Source organism: Nomascus leucogenys, chromosome 22a, assembly GCF_006542625.1.
Source record: "Nomascus leucogenys isolate Asia chromosome 22a, Asia_NLE_v1, whole genome shotgun sequence".
Taxonomy (NCBI): domain Eukaryota; kingdom Metazoa; phylum Chordata; class Mammalia; order Primates; family Hylobatidae; genus Nomascus; species Nomascus leucogenys.
The window spans coordinates 9290727-9310826 of record NC_044402.1 but is presented as its reverse complement, the minus strand read 5'-3'; the positions used below and the strand labels follow the sequence as shown (position 1 = coordinate 9310826).

General features: G+C 35.1%; 1 protein-coding gene across 3 annotated transcripts in view; it reads left to right on the top strand.

Moving 5' to 3' along the window:
* The window catches only part of PAPOLA (poly(A) polymerase alpha), a 65913-nt gene that overhangs the window by 40172 nt on the left and 5641 nt on the right, over positions 1-20100 (top strand). For 2 of the 3 annotated variants that reach the window (XM_030802357.1, XM_030802356.1), the window contains exons 13-19: positions 198-251; positions 729-848; positions 2127-2236; positions 5761-5882; positions 10465-10607; positions 14511-14611; positions 14839-15077. In XM_030802357.1, coding sequence (XP_030658217.1) covers positions 198-251; positions 729-848; positions 2127-2236; positions 5761-5882; positions 10465-10607; positions 14511-14611; positions 14839-15077 — 889 coding nt within the window. Of the gene's footprint in view, positions 1-197; positions 252-728; positions 849-2126; positions 2237-5760; positions 5883-10464; positions 10608-14510; positions 14612-14838; positions 15078-19256; positions 19320-20100 lie in introns of all 3 variants that reach the window. The other variant, XM_030802355.1, reaches the window with a different exon arrangement.

Sequence of the window (20100 nt, the reverse complement as noted above, 5' to 3'; positions counted from 1 at the left end):
TTCAGAAGAATTAAACTCACTAGTAGTTAGAAACGTGGAATTTAGCATATATGATTTTATGTGCATATTGAGATTGTAGTCCCCCTTGCTAAATTGATGTGGATCTATAACTGTAAGGAAGCTTATTACTTTATGGTTTAATATCCAGCACAAAGCATGTAAATAAAATAAATAGCATGTTGTCTTTATCTTCAAAGGCATTATATTGTACTTCTAGCAAGTGCACCAACAGAAAAACAACGCCTGGAATGGTGAGTATAAGAATAGACTTTACAGAAAAAGCAAACTTCAAAATGAATCACATAGCCACTGAACACAGTAGGAGATGGGAGGAAGTCCTTAAAACTTCTAGTTTGGTTTGATTTGTTCACAAGTGGAGCTTTACTGTGTGTAGTGGAAGTATAGAAATCAGGGGATCCATATGCAACTTATTTTTTTGTTTGCTTTATAGAGATCCGTGCATCATTTCTTAATTGTATATTTAAAGTGCACTTACGGCTTGTTTTTCTTAAAATTTTTGTGCGGATAACTTTTGTAACGTTGCTGGTGGGAATGGAGTGTTTCTTGGCTCTTTTTTCCCCGTTGTTTGGCAATTTTGGGTAGAACTTAAGGCTTCTGGTTTTATCTGTGGGAGTTCAGCCAGTTGAAATGCCCTGGTATGTGCATTTTATTTATTTATTTTTAAGTTAACCAAAACTTTTTGTTAATACTAAGTGACATTTGTTCAGGGTAGGCTTGGTGGAATCAAAAATCCGAATCCTGGTTGGAAGCTTGGAGAAGAATGAATTTATTACACTGGCTCATGTGAATCCCCAGTCATTTCCAGCACCCAAAGAAAATCCCGACAAGTAAGCCCTTTTCCAATTTAATTTCTTCTTCCCATTTCCAATTTTTATTCATAGAAGCTTTTACAGGCATTTTTTATAACTAGTATAACTATTCTGTTGACTACATATGGCTTATAGACAATTTAGAATTTATAACTTAGTTTTTCCTGATCAGAAACATTGAAGAGAAAGACTGTTTTGTGAGAAAAATCAGCACACATTTTTTTTTTCTGATAATATTCTTCCAACGATGAGGTACCTCTTAGCTAGAGTTCACATTCTGCAGTTCTGCTTTAATACTGTCTTTACCATTCCTTCTTAATATTTTCTTCTCCTGTTTTGTACAATAGTTGTCAGAATAGCTGATATACCATACATCAGTCTTTGCTTTTTATCTTAAATTTTTGTTAAAAGGGAACAAACATTTTGATATGAACTTGTAAAAATCTGATTTGTGCTTGATTCTGGACTGTTGAGAAGATAACGTAAGAAAAAGCAGAGTCAGTTTACCTTTTTAGGGGTCTTTTATTTGTATAGGTTAGTTGCTGATTTGATTGCTGTTAATATGAGACTAGACTCTATACTTTGTTGCACTGGAGAGTTGGAGAGTACTAGTAATGAGCTTATTTTAAAAAATAAAGCAGCATTAAAACAAATAAGTGAAAGGATCATTAAATTTGTGTTATACAGTATTCTTATTGATTATATAGATATTTTTTATTTTGTAATTATATGAGTTTTTTACATTTTGTGATAATTCTAATCTTAATTATTACAAGACCGTTTGATGTTCCATTCAGTAGATACGCTGTTAAATGTTCAAAAGTAGGTAAATCACTAATTATTCCTGTTACTATGCTTCTGTTCATGTGGCCTTTTAAATTGAATTTTTGAAGTTTAAGAAATATCTATTAAGTTCTAGTTAAATTTCTGTATTTAGAAATATCCTTTTTTCCCCAGACTTTTCTAAAAAGATTATTCTTTTTCCTTCATTAGTTTAAAGATAATTTTTCTTTGATTTCAGTGGCTTTGGTTCTTTAGAATCATCATTAAGGACATTGACTATCAATGTACAGTTAGTAAGAGTGTATTTCTCCTGGATCTCTGTTTATGCTGTAGTAGGAATATAGAGGAAAGGTGTGGGTGAAGACTTTGCATTTTCATGGAGCTTGGGCTTAGAACTTTTAGTTTGCTCATACGTTTGTATTACAAGTTTTTCCATGTTTCTGATTGTCAACCACATTGATAGCTACATTTTCATGAAATCCAGATAAACTATAGTAATGCTCTTCTTTGCAGGGAAGAATTTCGCACGATGTGGGTGATTGGGTTAGTGTTTAAAAAAACAGAAAACTCTGAAAACCTCAGTGTTGATCTCACCTATGATATTCAGTCTTTCACAGATACAGGTATGTCTTTACTTGGATAATCAAAACACTTCAGTTCTTGCATATTTCAAATTGTCTTGATGCATACCATAGTAATATTTACAATAATTGCTGAAATTACTTGCGAATATTGAACTACCATCAGAATAATGGTTTTGTATTAGTCTAATACAGATTGAGTGTTCTTTATCCACAATGCTTGGGACCAGAAGTGTTCAGGATTTTTTCAGATTTTGGAATATTTACATTACACTTACCAGTTGAGCATCCCTAGTCTGAAAATATGAAATTTGAAATACTTCAGTGAGCATTTCCTTTAAGTGTCATGTTGACATTCACAAATTTTGCATTTTGTAGCAGTTTCAATTTCAGATTTTTGGATTAGGGATACTCAACCTGTATATACATGATTTTTTCTCTATTTTGGCAACCTTAAAGTTAAGTAGAACCATTCCAAACTTGACTTGTGCATAATTTCTTAAGAAATGGGAAACAACTTGAATATATGGTTGTCTAGACTGAATCTGTGTCTAACTGCCTTCATCATCTTGAACCTGAGAAATTGATGAAGCAGAACTTGTGATGACCTGGAGAAATTTTCCGACTATGGGGATTCAAATGTTAATGCATAGGTGGGAAATAGGCTGATTATATGTAGATTTCAGATTGACCTGTACCCTAAGATGAAAGGTAGTTCATTTTAACCAAAGACCAAATGGTGGATGTAGTTGAGAGAATGAGTCTATATGTAGCTGCACAACTTTTAATGGGAATGGCGAATACTACGCATAGGGACAACTGCATTTCTTCTTTAAGGACTAATCCTTTTCTCTCGCAGACACTGTCCTTCTCTGCCCCATTTAAAACAAATGTAGTAAGTGGCATTTTTATTCCCTATGAGTTTTCCTTTGAGAACATACAGACTTAAAATTAAGAAATGTTTTACCTAATTACAGGAGAGAAAAAAAATTAGTGCCAGTTTGTTAAAAAGTCGGTATCGTACACTAACTGTGATATAAAGGAGAAATAAAAGGAAAAGGATATGTATTTCAGTATGTCAGTGCTCAGATACAGTGACACTAGAAGATCACTTAAGAGTGAAGTGATTGCACTTTATGTAGAATCGCTAGCAGTGTGACATCTATTAATTCTGACTGATACAAGTGTTGTCTGTAGGGATTCAGCTATCACCAGCAGCGTTAGCATTGGTGACCTGGTAAAAGTGAAAGTTGCAAATAAAAAGTGATCTGATTTTGATATGCTTGGCGGTAGTTGTATTCCTGGAAATTTCAAATTAAAATACTCTATTTTTTGTTTGTTTTTTCTTTTTTTATTTTAAATACTCCATTTTTTAAATGTAAAATTGAAGTGAATTCTTGTTTAAATAATTGCTAAGTAGGTTTTTTGTCTTTAGGAATGTAGGAAGGACATGGTATAATTCTGTGTTGGGTAGAACTGTCCACATTGAAGGATATATACTGTTTCTAGCCATAATACCTTTTAATCAATACAACAACAAAAATACCTCTACAGATTTTTAGAATGTTGTATGTAGGGTGATACTCCACCTGCTGAACACCACAGAAGTATTTTTTCCTGAAGTAAAAATTCTGATGTTAACTTATTTATGAACTAATAAGCCATGGATACCTACCTGGATTAGAAATTTGTTCTGTACATTGCATTCAAGTTAAGATGTTTATCAAAGATTACACTAATGAACCATCAAGATTTTCAAAGATGTTTTAGGTATTTTGGGAAGGAAATACTTAGTTGTCCTGTATGTTGAAACACTTTAATCCAGTACTTTATGGGATTTTAAAAGAAAGTAGGTTTCACATATTCAGCACACAAATGTTCACTCCCAACCCCTACCAGTTTCTTTTCAAGTTATTTTGGTTGTTCAACCTAGAGACCTTGGAATCAGTCTTTGACTCCTGTTTTTTCCATACTTGATGTTAATCCATTATAAAATCTTTTTGCCTCTTCTTTCAGAATACATTGAGGTTTCTGCTACTTAGTACTGTTCCCACTGCTTTCACCCTAAGTCCTAGCCACTATAGAGCTGTTGGATCACTGTCATTGCGAAAACTTTCTCTTTTGCCCTTGCCCCCTTCAGCTGTTCTTACCTAGTGTCCAGATGATATTTTTAAGCCAGATCGTGTCTTGCCTGCTTAAAACCTTTGAGTATTTGTCTCACTCAGAATGAAAGTCCAAGGCCTTACTGTGGTTTGCAAGCCTCTGCCTGATCTGCCCTTTTCATTATGTCTGTGACCTTACCTCCTATTATAAGTTCACAATCCTTTATCTATAAGTTTTGGAGCCAGAAAGGTAATAAAGTTAGTAAGTAATATACCCAGTGAGGCCTGGAGCAGCATTTGGTACTGAAAGACAGTATATTTCTGCAGGGAGCCAGGGAACATGGAGCAAAAGACAAAGACCAAATAGCCACAGCCACAAATAGTTCAGCACGGGGTTTGTTACTAGATGAATTTTGTTTCCTATCTTAGAAAAACTTGTGTGTTGAGAGTTTTTGGGATTTTAGAGTTGCACATAAGGGATTATGGATTTCTACTTTTCATCTTCTCCATTGGCATTTCTGTTGTTTCTCAAATGTTCCAGGCATTTTCTCCTGCTTAGGGCATTTTGTTCTTGATGTTTGCTCTCTCTGGAATGCTATTTCACCAGGTACTCTCAGCGTACATCCTTATGTTCATTTAAATCGTCAGTCAGCTGTCAACTCAGTTTCCAGGCTGAGCTTCCTACCCTACTCCCTACGTGGTTTTTCACAGTAATTCTTATCATCATCTGACGTGGACCGTAGTTTATGTTTTATTTTTTTCTGTTTCTTCTATTCTCTGTACTGTAATGTAGACCCTTTGAGGCTACGTTGATCTTTGTTCACTACTTATCCCCAGTGTCTAGAACAATATGAATCAAGTATAGGTGTTTCATAAATATGTTTTGTATGACCGACTTTTTTACTTTTTGGGGCCCTCTGGATCTAAATAATTTGAATTTAATTGTAGCATTTTCTTTTTGTACCTGTGACATCTGTTATTTAAATTATTACTATATTAGAAAGTATGTCATTACTTAGTTTTATCTTGCAAATTCTTGTAAAGATACCTTTAGGTATAGTTTAATAAGTTTGACTTATTTTACAGGATGTGTTACATACTTGGGTAAAGTTTTAAACAATAGTACTGGTAGCATAAAAGGGTATGGGTGTAAGAAACCCTTTTCCCCTCATTTCTGCCATTTCTTAAAGAGTTACTCTTTAGAGTTACTACTTTAAGAGCTATTTAAAGAGTTACTATACTGGAAGAATTAATACATTTTGTGCTTTTATTCAGCTCATCTTGTGGTAAAAGGAGTTTGCTCAGGCAATGAATTATGTCAGATTAGGAATAGGTCTTGACCGATCTACAGATATGCAGTATTGATGGAAAAAGGATCCCTACTTAGAATAGTTTCTCTGGAGTGAGTTTAACTGCCTTTATTAAAATGTTTCTATTTCTTGTAACAATTTCCTAATTGTATAGTTTATAGGCAAGCAATAAACAGCAAGATGTTTGAGGTGGATATGAAAATTGCTGCAATGCATGTAAAAAGAAAGCAACTCCATCAACTACTACCTAATCATGTGCTTCAGAAAAAGAAAAAGGTAAATTTAGAAAGTACTTACAAAAGCATTACTAACATAATGTTTTATGCATCTGGACTATCATTATTTCAGAATTTAGGCTCAGTTAATAAGTCATATTTGAAATAGATGCCAGCTTTTTAAAAATCTGTTTTATGGAGCAGTTTCATTATGTGAAATCTGACTCTAATCAGCTTTCTTGCACACAGTTGGTTTAGATTTTAGAAGGATTAGTGGTGATGCTTCATATCCTAACTTTGTATATACCCGTATTCTCTTTAAGGACTTTTTATTCTTATTCACTTAAAAATCCCACACCAGTATTTAATTTTCTTTCCTTTAAAAAGTAAACTAAATTAAATTGGTAAGGAAATATGTGGGTCAAGTAAATTATGTGAGACTTTTTAAAAATGAAAATCGCTTTTTTTGGTGAATGTAAGAAATATAACATTATTTAAAAACTAAAAGTTGCTGAGTGTAAAGGAGGTCATGAACAGAGGTCACTGAGTTAATATTTTGCATTACATTGTTCTAGTGTTAGTGCTTCCTTTTGAATAACTTAGAGCCATTTTTTCCTTATTTGGACTTTAGTGAGCATATTGGAATTTTAGTGGACAGATACAAATTACATTTTTTCTTTAAGTGATTTCAAAAATAGATGGTTTATTCCTATAATGGAATACTTCACAGTATGCAGCAGTGAAAATAAGTGAACTACAACTGCATATACTAATATGTTGAATAAAAAAAGCACATGTATGTATCACTTGATCTTCCATATAAAGTTTACAAGTTTAAAAACTTAAAAAAAATGTATTTAGGAGAGAATATGAATTAAAAGTATATGTTACAGAATGACAACCACTGCATTCAGGAAAATGGCTGGTTGTCTGGGATTGGGGTTGGGAGGAAAGGAATGAAATTAATACACAAAAGACTTCAATTTTTTAATATTTTGTTTCTTAAAACAATATATTATGATACAAAAGCATTGAAGTTAATTAAAGGCAAGGACTCTGGAGTGGACTGCCTTGTTCAAATTCAGGCTGTACTGTTTCCTACCTGTGAAATTTGAGCAAGTTACATGGCAAACATCTTATTCTTGATTTGTCTCATCTCTAAAATTGTGGCAGTATTTTTACCTATTTTATTAGGTATTCCATGAGGATTAAATGAGCCAATACATGTAAATGGTGGTTTAGACTAGCTTCGTGGCACATAATAAATGCTCATATTGGCTTTTGTTATCACCATCATTGTTATTCATAACTTGGAGATAGGTAGATAGATGGGGAGGGGTCTAAAATCAGTTTTTAAGGTTTAAACATGATGTTATTTTAATTTTTTTGTTTTTTTTTTGAGACGGAGTCTCACTCTGTCGCCCATGCTGGAGCACAGTGGAGCAATTTCGGCTCACTGCAAGCTACACCTCCTGGGTTCACGCCATTCTCCTGCCTCAGCCTCCCAAGTAGCTGGGACTACAGGCGCCCGCCACCATGCCCACCTAATTTTTTGTATTTTTAGTAGAGATGGGGTTTCACTGTGTTAGCCAGGATGGTCTGGATCTCCTGGCCTCATGATCTGCCTGCCTCGGCCTCCCAAAGTGCTGGGATTACAGGTGTGAGCCACAGCACCCGGCCAAAAATTTTATTCTTAACCTAATGGTTTACTAAAAATTTAGTTAACTAAATAAAAATTGACAAAAATGTACCATTCTCAATGTACTATTTATACACATACTGTTCAGTGCATGTTTCCACATGTTTATTGTAAAATTTTCCATCTAGCAGTTTTATTTTAAAATTAAAGTATCTCAGCTAGAGATTAGCCTCAGGAAAACAAAACTAAAATGTCAAGTTAAACACTTGCTTTCTAATTGTCCTTTAGTGTTGTATTATTAATGGGTTAAATCAATTGTACTTAAATGTAAATTTATCACATACAAAATATATAAACATTTTGGACCCGGGAATGGTGGCTCATGCTTGTAATCCCAGTGACTTGTGAGGCTGCGGTAGGAGGATCCTTTGAGGCTGGGAGTTCAAGACCATCCTGGGCAATACAGCAAGACTCCATCTCTAAAAAAAAATTTTCAATTAGCTGAGAATGGTGGCATGCGCCTTATAGTCCTAACTACTTGAGAGGCTGAGGTGGGAAGATCATGTGTGCCCAGTAGTTCAAAGCTGCAGTGAACTTACGATTGTGCCATTGCACTTCAGTCTGAGAACGAGACCCTGTCTCTTACAAAATAATAATTTTTTTAAAAAAGTATATAAACATTTTATGTTTTCAGAAGTGAAAGTAGATTATGTTCTTTAGAACTTGGCTATTTCTTATGAATATTTAATTCATAATCAAAATAGCTATTTAATAAACAGCTATTTATAACAGATAATTAGATTTCTCAGAATCATATATTCAGAATACCTTTTTAAACTCTTACTATTTCCATGACAATATTGATATTTGGAACCATCTTGTGTACATTTTAAGTAAATTTGAATATAAGATGTTTTATTATTTCTTAAGGTATTCTTTAAATATAGTCATCTAGAATATAAAGAGAATCACTAATGATTGGAAATTTGTTTTTTAGTCCAAAAATTCTATCAGATGAAGTAACTATAATTTCACAGCAAACCTACTTTTGACATTTTAGTTTATTTATACACAGACTGTTCTGTGCATGTTACCACATACATATTTTTAAAAGGTTTTTGATGAAACTTGCTATTTTGTGACCTGCCTTTTTTGTGTTAACATATCGTGACCATCTATCCAAATTACATTTTTAGTGGCTGTTTAATATCTCTTTATATAGCTACAGTATGATTAAATCTACCCTGTGTTTGAGATCATTTAGATTATTTCTAAGTTTGCATTAGTAGAATAGCACTTTCTTGCTTAGTAAGTAACAAGTGTCTAGGAGTCAAGATCTATGAATGTTTTGTTTGGACTCTTATAAATAGCTTCCTTTTATTAACTGCTTTTTGCAAAGCACTGTACCAGTCGTTTTTATATTTAATATTCCAGCAACCCATGGATATTGTCTTTTAGTAGCAGAAACTGAGGGGTTGAGAACCTTGCCCTGGGTCATGTTGTATGAGCTGTGAATTGGACCTAGGTCTGACTGCAAAGTATGTGTGTGTGTGTTTCTTTCTGTAGTATGTTCTTTGTTTTATTTATCATTTATTAAAAATTATGATAGAATATTTGTGACTTTTTGGCTTTGAGGTCTCTTGCTACCAAACTTGATCTGGATATAGAAGCAAACAAAGCAAAGTAGCTTAATGCTGTTTTGTGTTTAGACCAACCAGTTAAACTTTCACAATTTATCCCCAACAGTGGCCTGTTAACTCATAGCTGTTTGGCCACTTAGTGAGGCAGGTAGGCAGGTCACTGTAGAACTGAATATAATTTACTTACTGAATAAATCCTCATATCTAGTGGAGAGTAAGATTGGTAGCATTGTTGAATAGAAGAGATACTCATTTATAATATTAGGTACTTTTATTTCACAACTGACTTCATAAGCAAATGGCATTACTCTCTTCTTCCTCTCCTTTCTACCAAATCTCATCTTCCCCATTTGATCAATTTTCATTCATGTACATAAGTGATATGTCTAGTGCTAAATCAAAGATAAGAATATTTTGTTATTTGGGGAACTAGAAAGCAGAGAATGCAGGCACATGTATAAGGAATGTATTTTTGTCAACAGTATAAATTATTTTCATTAAAATGTTTCTGTAGGTAAGTGAACACAGGCTAAACATTCTGGAAAAAAAAATGAAGCTGAATGTAATATTACAGTAGCACCAAATAGCAAAAATTTAAACTCTGTTACTAGAAAGCAGCTTTAATTCCATGAAACCATCCATAGTTTTTGGTTTTTCTGCATTATTTGTTTTGGAGTGCTTTGATTTTTAAGGAGGACCAGCATTAGGATTTGTATATTATATTTTGTTTTCAGAAAATTATTTCTGCTTTTCTTTTCACAGGATAATTTACAGTATTAAGCATGCCATTAAAAAAATTCTAAATTGCAATTAGAGCACTAAAGTCTCTTGCTTTTGAGAGAGGCTCTTTTTATTGACAAATAGTAAGGAGTGGCAATAAGTTACACTTTTTGAAATTAAAAAAATTTTATATTTTTTGTAGGATAATTAGAAATCTATATGTAAACGAAATCACTTCTAGTCCCACTTTCCAGAGTCATTGTAGTCCCATGTTTATTGTTGAGACATTTTTTTCTTGTGTGTGTATATTTTTAGAGTTCTCTGATTTGAGATTCTTGTGTTTTTATATTATAGTGTTTTTAATTTGTGTTGTATCTTACAGTCAGTATGTACATTTATATACAGCATTTCTTTCTCCTTTTTTCTCCCACATAAGAACTATATTTAATGTTGAGGCCTTCTTAGAAGAAAGTACTTGACTCCCAAATCGTTGCCTTTTAGAATCAGCATGGCACATCTAACTTTCGTAGATTTAGTGATTTGTGCTTTTCAGTAAAAATCATATATGTTAAGTAAAAGGTTTCCATGTTTCAACATCTGGATGAAATAAAGATATATTTGATAAAATGTTTCATTGTTTGCAGCATTCAACAGAAGGTGTCAAATTGACAGCTCTCAATGACAGCAGCCTCGACTTGTCTATGGACAGTGATAACAGCATGTCTGTGCCTTCACCTACTAGTGCTACGAAGACCAGTCCATTGAACAGTTCTGGCAGCTCTCAGGGGTAAGGAAAAAGAGGGAAACAGAAGTGGAGTGGCTGTTTGCTAAATCAATCAGATACATTCTTTTTTTTTTTTTTTTTTTTTTGAGAGGGAGTCTCGCTCTGTCACCCAGGCTGGAGTGCAGTGGCGCGATCTCGGCTCACTGCAAGCTCCACCTCCCGGGTTCACGCCATTCTCCTGCCTCAGCCTCTCCAAGTAGCTGGGACTACAGGCGCCCGCCACCGCGCCCGGCTAATTTTTTTTGTATTTTTAGTAGAGACGGGGTTTCACCGTGGTCTCGATCTCCTGACCTCGTGATCCGCCCGCCTCAGCCTCCCAAAGTGCTGGGATTACAAGCGTGAGCCATCGTGCCCGGCCTGGATACATTCTCTTTTTGCTATTAAAGTCATCTATTTAGAATGTTATTTTTATTCCATCCACTAATTTTTTTTTAAATAGCAATTTAATTCCTAGGTTTGGGGATAGTACTTTTTGGTTTTGTCTTGTCATACTTAACATTTTATTTTTGAGACTGATAATGTCTTCAGTCAGATGTGAATGAATGTTAGCACATAACCCCTCCAAATTCATGTATTTAGATAGCTACTGCTACAGTGCACTGTATGGTGTGCTGATGAGAACAGACAAAAGGAACAAAACCACCTTTCTGTCCTAGAGCTGCTTATACCTTTGTAACAAGGGAATGTATCTATGATAGTTAGGGAAACCTGTTTTAGAAGAGCTAGTTATCTGTCTAACATTTACAGCAGTTAAAATTTTAAAAATTTATTATTATTTTGAGAGATGGGGTCTGGCTGTGTTGTTTAGGCTGGCCTTGAGTTCCTGGATTTAAGCAATCCTCCTACTTTAACCTCCTGAGTAGCTGAGACTACAGGCGCATGCCAGTGCCCTGGCTATGAAGCAGTGAAAAATTTTCAGCCAGGTGCAGTGACTCACACCTGTAATCCCAACACTTTGGGAGGCTGAGGTGGTAGGATCACTTGAGGCCAGGAGTTCAAGACCAGCCTGGGCAACATAGTGAGACTCCCATCTCTAGAAAAAAGTAAAAAAATTAGTCAGGGTGTGGTGGTGTGCACCTGTAGTCCTGGCCACTCAGGAGGCTGAGGTGGGAGGATTGCTTGAACCTGCAAGGCTGAGACTACAGTGAGCGGTGATCCCACTAGTGCACCCCAGCCTGGTCAACCAGAGTGAGACCCTGTCTTAAAAAAAAAAAAAAAAAAAAAAAAAAAATTTAGAGTCTTGCTCTGTCACCGAGGCCGGAGTACAATGGCGCGATCTCGGCTCACTGCAACCTCCGCCTCCCAGGTTCAAGCGATTCTCCTGCCTCAGCCTCCCGAGTAGCTGGGATTACCGTCACCTGCCATCATGCCCGGCTAATTATTGTATTTTTGTGGAGACGGGGTTTCACCATGTTGGCCAGGCTGGTCTTGAATTCCTGACCTCAGGTGATCTGCCCGCCCTGGCCTCCCAAAGTGCTGGGATTCCAGGCATGAGCCACCACGCCCGGCCTATGTTACAATTTAACCAATGGCAGAAGTTCAGGTTGGGGAGGATTCCCTGGATGAGTGTGAAATAGAAAATGCTGAGGTGTCGTGGATGTGTTTTTTTCTTTCTTTTGGACTTCGTGTGTATGATATGTTTTTAGGCAAATCATGCATAATCCAAAGACTTCAGGCCTGAATATGTCCTGTAAGTGTTATCGTTTTAAAAGTTTTTTTTTTTTTTTTTTAAGTGAAGAAGCTGACATTTTAATAAGAATTTTGGGATTTGTAAAAGTCTTTGTGTCCTTTGAGTTCGTGCACGAATATAAAATGTGTACAACTGTACTAAATAATTTCACAAATTTAGTTTTTTTTTTTTTTTTTTTTTTTTTTTTTTTTTTTTGAGACGGAGTCTCGCTCTGTCGCCCAGGCTGGAGTGCAGTGGCGCAATCTCGGCTCACTGCAAGCTCCGCCTCCCGGGTTCACGCCATTCTCCTGCCTCAGCCTCTCCGAGTAGCTGGGACTACAGGCGCCCGCCACCACGCCCGGCTAATTTTTTGTATTTTTAGTAGAGACGGGGTTTCACCGTGGTCTCGATCTCCTGACCTCGTGATCCACCCGCCTCGGCCTCCCAAAGTGCTGGGATTACAAGCGTGAGCCACCGCGCCCGGCCCACAAATTTAGTTTTGAAGTTTAGTTTCTTGAAGTAATACTAAGTAACTTATGTAAATAAAACTTCTGGGTTTTTAGAATACGGTTGTATATTTGCTCAACAAGCAGTGAGTGTTTATTATGTACTAGGCACCTTGCTAGCCATTTCAGGCTTTCTCTTGCATCTGTGGTTGTTCTCTGGCCAACTCTCCTTTTCTTTTTAATCATGTAATATTTGTGCCCTTGAGGGCTCTTTCATTATTCTTTTGTCTGTTTATTCCATTTTGATATTGTCCCTGAGTGGTAACACCTGCTCTGTTGACTACATTTACATTCATGTACCAATGATATCCACAGCTTTAATAAGTTGACTGCTCTGTGGTTCCATGTGGATGTCATGTAGGTACCAAAAATAACAAGTCTTCAAGTGTTGCCTACCTCCTCATGGTGTCATCATTCACCAGTTTCAGAGTGTGGGTGATAGCTCTGAGAGAGAGAGACAGAGAGAGAGAGAGAGAGACAGACAGACAGACACACACACACACACACACACATACACACACACGTACACACAGACACAGAGACAGAGAGAGAAACCAGAGGACTTTTCTGCTTCTGTTTTTCTTTTAGGAGATAATAAAAATGTGAGTTTATTTAAAGGCTAATGTGTAGGATTTACTTGAGACGGGAAAGTTGGATGGGAGAGTAAAGGAGTGTGATGATTTGAGTTTCTTGAGATGACAGGAGTTAGTGAGATTTAGAACATTGATTGGGCTTTTTTATATAATAAGGAATAATTTCTTTATATAGGAAAGAATAGGGGTTAATTGTAGAAATAGGTGTGTCTCTTTAATATTTATACTTAGAATTTGGGGTAATACTTGGCTAGTGGCTTTTGGTTGGTTAAGTAGGAAGGTCATTTGAGATTGGCATGAGAAAGAGAAAATGGGAGAGAAACTTCGGGGGAGTAAAGAGGGTTTAAAATAAGTTATTTTTAAAGTAAAATATTGAAATATCCCCTTGTCACTTAAAGGTCTTTAACTGGGCCACTGGATGGGCTTTTAGGGTTTTATAAAACTCTTATACTTTGTATACAGAAGTTTATTTCTGTTTTCTGTTTCTCATAACATTTTCTCATTCATAACTTTTTTTTTTTTAAATAATATAGTTTGTTTTTTTTTTTTCTTGTAGAGACGAGGGCTCACTGTGTTGTCCGGGCTAGTCTCAAACTTGAGTTCAAGCAATCCTTCTGCCTTGCCTTCCAGAGTGCTAGGATTACAGGCATGAGCCACCATGCCTGGCCTCTTATTAATAACTTTTTAAAGGATTTTTGTTCAAAAAAATCCTTCAGTTAAGTCTCTTAGCCAAAATCAGCTAAGAATAGATCTTTTAGAACCACTCTGGCGATATAGTAGCCAGCCGCCATATGTGACAATTTAAATTTAATTAAAATTAAATAGTTTCTCACTAGTCATATTTTAAGTGCAGAGTAGCTATGTTTTATTAGTGGCTACCGTATCCAGTAGCACAGATATAGAACATTCTGTCATCTCAGGAAGTAACATTAGACAGTGCTGCTTTAGAAGGTTTGTGTACTATTTACTGTTGTTATACTTTATCCAATAAAGTCAGTTGCTAAAGTGTATGTATAGGAAGTAAAACCAAAGAATCATCTACTTTACAAAATAACTTCTGTACATGTTATAGATTATTGTATTTTATTTTATTTTTCTGCTTTTAAATTTTGAGACAATTTTTAATTTTTTTTTTTAGCAGAAACAGTCCTGCTCCAGCTGTAACAGCAGCATCTGTGACCAACATACAGGCTACTGAAGTTTCTGTGCCACAAGTAAATTCCAGTGAAAGCTCAGGGGGTAAGGAGATTGGGTTTGTCAGGTTTGAGAATTCTTACATTATATTTGGTTTAGCCTTCATTTTGAAAAGCGGGTTTGTTAAGTAGTTGAAATTCAGTTTTTTAAATGCCAGTTTATTTTTTGCATGTAAAGTTATTCATGAAATCAAATTCAGAGAAACAAAAACTTTCAGCTTGTTACTGATTTGGTTATTTTAATTTGTATACACTCATATATTTGCTGCTTAGGTACATCGAGTGAAAGCATTCCTCAAACTGCCACACAACCAGCCATTTCTCCACCACCAAAGCCTACGGTCTCCAGAGTTGTTTCTTCAACACGTCTGGTAAACCCACCACCTAGATCTTCAGGAAATGCAGCAACTTCAGGAAATGCAGCAACAAAAATACCTACTCCTATAGTAGGAGTCAAGAGGACATCCTCACCTCATAAAGAAGAGAGTCCCAAGAAAACCAAAACAGAAGAGGTACATATATAAAAAACATATTAGTTAGCCATGGCAACACCAACTGCCTATTTTTAAATCCAGTGGAAGAAAACCTTGTGAACCAAAATAGAGAAGGATCAAGGAACAAAGCTTTTAGAAAATTTTAGGTGTGTCTGTAGTGCTTTAGTGCTGTTGTTTCTCTTCACCTTTCCCATTCTTCTCAGTAACTACCTCTGCCATAAAGCTATGCCCTCTCATTTAAACTTCTTTAGTGTGTGTAGTTAGCAGGTATTGTCTACAACAGAATTTAACATGGAATTACGTGTATTCTTAACTTACTATTCTCTAATGACTACCGTTTATTTGTACTGATTTTTTGATGGTCCTTTGGACAGTTTTTTGCTTCTCTGATCCAAAAGGAGTTTTGAAGTTTCTCTACTGTACTTGGTATTATAGGACCATCGAATACCAGAGGTTCTCAGGGACTTCTTACTGAATAATAAGTGCATGCAGCCAGATTAGTTTTTGAACCTTAAATGGTTAGCTCTCTAACCCTTAAAGAAACTTTCTAGCATCATTTGCATTTTTGTTTTTTAACTCCTGGGCACAGGCGATCCTTCTGCCTCCCAGGTAGCTAGATGCACAAGTGCACACCACCATGCCCAGCTTAATTTTTTGTTTTTTGTTTTGAGACAGGGGCTGGCTCTTTTGCCCAGGTTGGAGTGCAGCGAGCAATCTCAGCTCACTGCAACCTCTGCCTCCCGGGCTCAAGCAATCCTCCCACCTCAGCTTCCCAAGTAGCTGGGACTACAGGTGCGCACCACCATGCCTGCCTAATTTAAAAAAAGATTTTTTTGTAAAGACAGAGTCTTGCTATGTTATCCATGTTTGTCTCCAGCTCCTGGGCTCAAGCAATCCTCCTGTCTTGGTCTCCCAAAGTGTTGAGGTCACAGGAACCACTATGCTTTGCAAGCTGGTATTAACCTTTTATACTAGCTGGTTAACAATTGTTACAGTCTTAGTTTTGGGAAAACCATTAAAACTGTACACTGATTTGGTATGAGTCTTAAAATAGAGGTAGTCTTGTTACACAATTTTATTTCTCCCTCGAGTCACTTTCATGTTGTTTTCCAATCAATGAAGCATTCGCTATTGCCCCCAGAGATGACAGTCTAAAAGCACCAATTTCATTGTGATTTCTTTTTTTTTTTTTTTTAGCTAAGAATGTAGTAAGTAGTAATTTACTTCAACAAAATTTCTTTAGAGTGGAAAAAAAAAACCCTCTGGATTTCTCATGGATTGTATTATATTTTGATTAAGAATGGTGAAAAATTATTTTATTATTTTATTATTTAGCTTATTCTCTGAAGACTTGGTTTTTTTTTTTTTTGAAATAGCTGCTATTAACTAAAAGTAATCTGATGAATTTTGTCACTCTTAAGATGGTAAATGAGAATGAAAACGGGTATTGTATAGTACTTTAAATCCCCCAGATTACTTACGATGCCTAATACAATGTAAATGCTGTTTAAATTATTGTTATGATGTGTTTTTTAATTTGTGTCATTTTTATTGTTGTATTATTTTTTATTTTTCTAAGTATTTTTGATCCATGGTTGGTTGAATTCGCAGATGCGGATTCCACAGATATGGAGGGCCCACTGTAAGTCATCATAACTTAGAAGATGTGTTCTGAAAACTCATCTGTGTCTGTGTAATTATCTCTTAAGACAGTGATTTTCATCTTTGGTTGTACAACAGAATTAGTTTTTGGGGTTTTTTTGTTGTTGTTTTTCAATAGGGATTTTAGGGCTTTCTCCAAACTGAATCAGAGATCTTCTAGAAGTTAGGCCTGGAGATCCTATTAAGAGCCCTGCTGCCACATGATTGGGTTGTGCAGCAGCTTAAGAATATACTCAATTTTTGTGTCAATTACACATTCAGACTACTGATACTGGTTTAAAGTTGTCAGGACATTTCAGAATTCAAATTTCTTTTGACATTAGTAAAGTGTATTGAAGCATAATTCTATGCATGTAACACTTGATTTTCTTTATGTTAAAAATGGCACCCTAAGAGCTCTAAATAAGTTTGTACCAGTGCAGTATTTTGCAATTTTGTTTGCACTTACCTTGGTAGAATAACACTTGTGTTTCTTGTCTGGTTTAGAAAAGCATAAGAATATAGAATTTTTAAACTTAAGTATGGAAAATTAAAAATACATATAAAAGTCATTTTATGTACCTGTGTACCCATCACACAGCTTCTGTTATAATTAACTCTCAGCCAACCTTTGTAATCTTAATTCTTTCAGCCTTTTTCATTTTCTCTGGCCATTGAATTACCTAACAGCAAAATCCAAATATGTTTCATTAGAATCTTAAAAATCATATGTAAGAATGAAAGCATTAACAGTAAAATTAGCCTACTCACAAGAATTAACAGTTTATTAATATCATCAAACATCTAGTCAGTGCTCAAATGGCCCCTGATTGTTTCATTGATTTTTTTAAAAATAGGCTGTTTGTTTAAATCTGGAAGCAGAAAAAGATCCCTGTGTTGCAATTGTTTGATATCTCTAAGTGTCCTTTAAAATATAGATTCCCTCCTCCATTCCTCCCCCACTTTTCTCTGTAATTTTTTTTTGTTTTGTTTTTTGGTATATGTTTTCTCAGTCTGGATTTTGCTTATGGTATTTCTATGGAGTTGATTAATAGAAACGTAGCATTTTAAGAAGATAAGGGGTATTAGGTTATTCCGTGGACTAATCTCATTTCCTGCCAGAAGAACTTGCTGTTTAGTGGCTTTTCCAGTTACAGTCTAGTTACAGTTAGAGGCAGGATTAGAACCCAGGCCTAAATCTCATGGTGCTTTAGTCAAAGAAATTTGCTGTAGTAGAAGTAATCCTGATTTTGAAGCCCTTCTTAATTGGGTCTTTTATTCTCTGCTAAGAGTACTTGCTATTAGAAATTTTAGCAAACCAGAAAGAAATACTGGCCTCACTCAGTAATGCACTAACGTGTATATAGATACGAGAGTTTTAGATACTGTGGTAGTTTAGTTCTGCTTAATGGTCATCATATCCTAAGGTTTTTCAAATAAATATAAATGGTAATGTAAAATAAAAATCGAAAATGTTTGCTCTATTTCTTGGATTATAGCTAAATTAACCTCTCTATATGTGTGTGTGTGTGTGTGTGTGTGTGTGTGTGTGTGTATATTTAAAACTTTTTGTATGGAAAATTTCAAACATGTCATAAGTATAATGAACTGTCATGTTTGCATCACCTAGCTTCAACAGTTAACAACTCACAGCCAGCCTTGTTTTATCTACATACCCACATCACTTCCTTCCCCATTGTTTTGAAGCAAACATCAGGCATAACAACCAAAAATATTTCTTTGTATATCTAAAAATAAGGACTTCTATAAAATATAAGTACAGTATATTTATCACATAAATATTAATAATCCATAGTTTTACATCAGTCAGTATTCAGATGTGACCAATTGTGACACATTACTATTTTTAAAGTTTGCATATTTGCAGGGCACAAATAAAGTCCTTATTGGAATTGATCGATACTGTATTAAATCTCTTCTAAGCTATAAGCCTGTGGTTTTTCTATGCCTGTTTTAAAAGTCACATTTAAAATTAAATTTTAATTCTGCTGAGAAAATAGTGTCAAAATAGTTCTTAAGACCCAAGCAAGGCATTTCTCGAGTCTTGAATTCTGTAGGATGTTAGTAGGTCGTACCAAGAACAAGGATTCTCTCGTTAAGCTTGGGAAAATTAAAGTGGTGTTCTTTCTTGATAGAATTTATTAGAACCTTTTATGTGCCACTCTGTGTGAGTCTCCCATGGGGGTAATACTATGCCAAGCTCCTAAAGTTGTATGATCAGGAACTCTTTTTTTTTTTTTTCTTTTCCTTACAAAATATATTTCTATGAACTCTTAGTGGTTTTGGAAATGTACTTTAGGTGGTGATCTGCAGTAACAGTTTTCCTAATGCTCATTTTAACTTTATTAGCTACTGAAGCCAAATTTAATCTGATAAAAACATTTTAAAAGAGGGACTAGTTATCTATTTTAAGGCTATAGTTGATCTTACAGGTTTAATTATTTTGTAGTTTTAAAGCTTATAAAGTAAAGCATTGATTGGCAAATAATCTAAATTTTTCATTTTAGAGAATAAAGCTTTTTTTTTTAAAAACAGGATGAAACAAGTGAAGATGCTAACTGTCTTGCTTTGAGTGGACATGATAAAACAGAAGCAAAGGTATACTAATTTAGCCTTTAGAATACATACACAATTAAGAGTACAGAAGATGTAATAGAAATGTCTCTAAAATATTGTATTTTGTGCTATAGGTTTTAGATTTTTTTAGTATTGTTTATGGAGAAGTATTTGTTCATTTTTACTGTTAATTATGTAATGCTGAACACTGAAGGGAATATTGTGATGAGTGAAACACATTCTGTGCCTTTAAAGGAGCTTATAATTAAGTACAGAAGATAAGTCATGAATGTAATTAATTACATTATCAAAGAAAATCAAAGTAATTGAGGGCTGTGGGGGCCACGGGGCAAGAAAAGTAAGATATTATTTCTGACTGCAGAAATAGCAGTAAATGTCTTCATTGAAGAAAGAAGTAGCATTTGAAGTGGTCCTCGAATGATACATAGGATTTTTGACAGTCCGGGCTGAGATCATGATCTCTCTCTCTTTGGGTTGAGAATTTGTTTTGATTACAGAAGCAGTTTTTGGCATAAGGTTTTGGCTAGAACCTGGGGTACGTGGGACTTGAATGAGGTGTAGATGGGGTGGAAGAAATTTTTTTTCCCCCAAAATGTAAAAGACTCATTTTTTTTCCCTAGAAATTGAAATATATTGAAGGCTTTTAACTTTCTTTTGTTGTGGAAAAATTGGAAATTCTCCCCCTTCTCCCAAATTATCCATATTTCTGTGATGGATATTTTAACAAAACTCTCTTAGGTTTTGTGTGTGCCCTCATAATGCCCTTGCTTTATAATTTTCATTCACTTTGTAAACCAAGAAA